Genomic DNA, 3,456 nt, shown 5'->3' on the forward strand with positions numbered 1-3,456 from the left:
ATTTTGGGGGGATTTTTCCCTCTTTGAATTTCGTTAAATTTCGAAATTAATTCCAAACTATTAGCGACGATTTAATCGTCGCTAATTGTTTCCCGCGAACTTAGCGACGAATATACACATTTAGCGACGATAGAATCGTCGCTAATTATCTTTGCCGCCAAACTTTAGAAGTTTTGGCACCAAATAATTAGCGACGGAATTATCGTCGCTAAAAGGTTGATTAGCGACGAAAAATTAGCGACGATTTAGTCGTCGCTAATACTTCCGTCGCTAAATGTCATATTTCTAGTAGTGGTTATGGTTTTTCAGCTATTGACGTTCAAAAAGCTTCACTGCAATATGACAGTGACTGTAAATCTACGTAAATACAAAAGTAATTTTATGTAAACCGGTGCGAGAATAGACTAAAATTTAAAGAAAAAAATGAGAAGAATACACCACTTGATTCATTCACAGAAAACCCAGCCATCTTGAGGATCAGTGATATTTTCAGACGTGTTAATGATTTTCGGCCATCAAATTAAAAAAAATAAAGAAATAAGTAGAACATTAAAAAAAAAGAATAAAGAAAAAATATATAAGGAAACCAATCAACAAATAGTCAACCACATTTAAAGAGTTGTTACAAATAAAGAACTTCTTGAAATTCCCTCATATATGTTCACAAACTTAAATTCGTTCAAAAATAAAACTTCCGGAAATACAAAACAATTCAAAATTAAAAAATTTCAGAATTTAAAATTTTAAAAAGGCAATGTTCGGAATAGAAAAAACAAGTAATTAGGCCACGTCGTCCGAGCGGTTAATTATTTACTTAATATTTACAAAACCTTGATTATTTAGCAATTTTTAAGGTTTGAGTCGGCTATTTTGCTAATTTTTTGTTATAACTATCCTTGTAATAATGATAGGTAAAATGCGTAGACATTTCTTCATTCAATTTGAAGCTTTATTTCCTTTGCGTTATAAATTTTTTTCATCAAACCAGTCTTTTACATAAACTAGCTTAGATGTTATACTTGAGTATGAAATATCTAGTAGGACGCTCAAGATGATTGATTTGGATAACTAGATAAGAAATTACATATGCGGAACACTACGTATTGTGATATTTAGAGAGAGCATTATGTACATATGATTAGTACGAGACCTGAACATACTCTCTTAGGATGTTGAGTTTGAGGAAATATTACAATGCACATGTCATTACGATGGTCATATGAATATGCGTAAAAAACTATATCCCTGAGTTTTAGTCGTTGCTTTCTTATTTCACAATCATATCCTCAATCATCACTTTATTGTTAAAATACCTCATATGTTTTATAACTGTAACAATTTCCAATAATGAATATTGTAATTGATATAGTTTTTCTTTTTCTGCATCTTTATTAATAAAAGAGGAAATGACGGTAAAAAGACCCAATGTTTTCGGGTTATTACACTTAAATATCCAATGTTTAAAATTGGTGGGCAAAGTACCCAAAGTCGAGATTTTGTTACTGTCAAGTTCACCGTTAGAGTTTAAGCTGTTAAAATGGATGAGAGTACACGTGTCATCATCTGGTGAATTTTACAAAAAAAAAAATCTCTCTCTCTCTCTCTCTCTCTCTCTCTCTCTCTGTGAAACATTAATTTTATCTGTGAAACATTGCAAAAACAGAGAACATGAGCGCCGACGGGATCGACCTCAACGCCCCCGACTCCGACGGCCTCACCGCCCTCGACCACCTCCGTCTCCGGCCCCGCTCCGCCTCCTCCGATGTCCTCATCCGCCGCCTCATCTCCGCCGGAGCCATCTTCTCCGGCGAGACCCTCGTCTCGCGGCTCAAGATGATGCAGGGAAACGGAAGATCCAGCCCGGGCTCGTCCTTCAGAATCTCCGACGCAGATATTTTCCTCCACGCCGGGATCGAAAACAACGAGAACAACAGGTCAGGACCGGCTCAACAGATTATCTTCTACCTTAGATAAGAATGAAAAAAAATTAAGACTTTTTAAATAAATTAGCTGATGTTTTATAAATTTTAAATGACTAGTCACCGACCGGAGATCTGGGAAATCGGCGAGAGGATCCATTGTCGGAGACCTAGAGGACTCGCGGCCATGGTCTCGGAGTGAGACCTCGGCGTGGCTCGGCGTCGAGGCTGTTCTCCTCAAGCTCCTTCACCGCCGACGAGAGGTTTTGGGCTCATTCATCGATTGACTTTGATTTCGATTTTGGGTTTCTCCGGCGGCCATTGACGGAGTCGACCAAGCCTGTTCTCTGTTTTTGTAACGTTTCACAGATAAAATTAATGTTTCACAGAGAGAGAGAGAGAGATTTTTTTTTGGTAAAATTCACCAGATGATGACACGTGTACTCTCATCCATTTTAACAGCTTAAACTCTAACGGTGAACTTGACAGTAACAAAATCTCGACTTTGGGTACTTTGCCCACCAATTTTAAACATTGGGTACTTAAGTGTAATAACCCGAAAACATTGGGTCTTTTTACCGCCATTTCCTCTTAATAAAAATGGATATAATAGAAATAGAAAATATTATACCACAATCTATAGTAGAAATATAGAATGAGTGTAATATATATGTTTTAATTATGTTCATTTTATAAAATAAACAAGCAAAAGATGAAAAAAATTTCCATTGCTAGATAAATTTTTTAAATTTTTGAAAATTTCTAGTGTTATACCAATTTGATAAATTTATAAACAAAAAATTAATTAAAATATTTATTTAGTGATTAATTTTCAAATTTTATAAAATATAAGGGATACTTTTTTTAATAAAAAAGTAATATTGTGATATATATATATATATATATATATATATTTGTGAAATAATATTTGACTATAATGCAAAGATGTCACACATCATGATGTGTTGGAACACTATGCGTGACAAAGATACACACTAGTACTATACATAAAGGTGAATAGATATATGATGCGTAAAATAGATAACACAATGAATTGGTAGCCGAATTTGGTTCAATGTCACTTACAATCTAAGAATTGCGTCCCAAGAAATTCACTAATTAAATTGTACATATCAGGTATCTAAATGATCATTTGTTCAGTCATTTTTCTATTATTACTTCAAGTGAATTTCAACATAGAATTCTTTTGAATCTCGAGATCCACTCACTTGGACTCTCCAAATATTTGTCATTCTTTATAACAATATGTTAATACATCAACCTTATATATGTCACCAACAACTAAGTGGAAAGAATATGCCATAGATGAATATGGAAACTCACTGAACAATTTTTTACTCTCACAATGATCTCAACCTCGAAAACAAACAATTCATAAAGAGGAACCTCTCACGGTAGACCACTTTATTAGTGTTGATTGGACTTTTAAGGCGTGTTTGATTTGCAACGAAAAATGGAATGAGAATAGGAATAAGAATAAGAACGCTAATGGAATGGAATAGAAAATATATTCTAT

The 3,456-nt window shown here is 34.1% G+C and overlaps 1 protein-coding gene across 1 annotated transcript; it reads left to right on the top strand.

The window, feature by feature from the left end:
• The first annotated feature begins 1,516 nt into the window (after positions 1–1,516).
• Positions 1,517–2,317, top strand: LOC149378759 (uncharacterized). Its single transcript, XM_089604442.1, has 2 exons — positions 1,517–1,934; positions 2,040–2,317. The coding sequence occupies exons 1-2, from the start codon at positions 1,669–1,671 to the stop codon at positions 2,119–2,121; spliced, it is 348 nt and encodes a 115-aa protein (XP_089460568.1). The 5' UTR covers positions 1,517–1,668; the 3' UTR covers positions 2,122–2,317.
• The last annotated feature ends 1,139 nt before the right edge of the window (positions 2,318–3,456 follow it).

This window comes from Urtica dioica, chromosome 12 (assembly GCF_054948205.1).
Source record: "Urtica dioica subsp. dioica isolate 48M chromosome 12, U.dioica_male_clone48M_v1_H2, whole genome shotgun sequence".
NCBI lineage: Eukaryota > Viridiplantae > Streptophyta > Magnoliopsida > Rosales > Urticaceae > Urtica > Urtica dioica.

Bases quoted from the DNA above. Each gene is read 5' to 3' on its own strand.
- LOC149378759 (XM_089604442.1), top strand. From the start codon at position 1,669: ATGAGCGCCGACGGGATCGACCTCAACGCCCCCGACTCCGACGGCCTC. The intron at 1,935-2,039 runs GTCAGGACCGGC...TTAAATGACTAG, and splicing joins GAAAACAACGAGAACAACAG to TCACCGACCGGAGATCTGGG.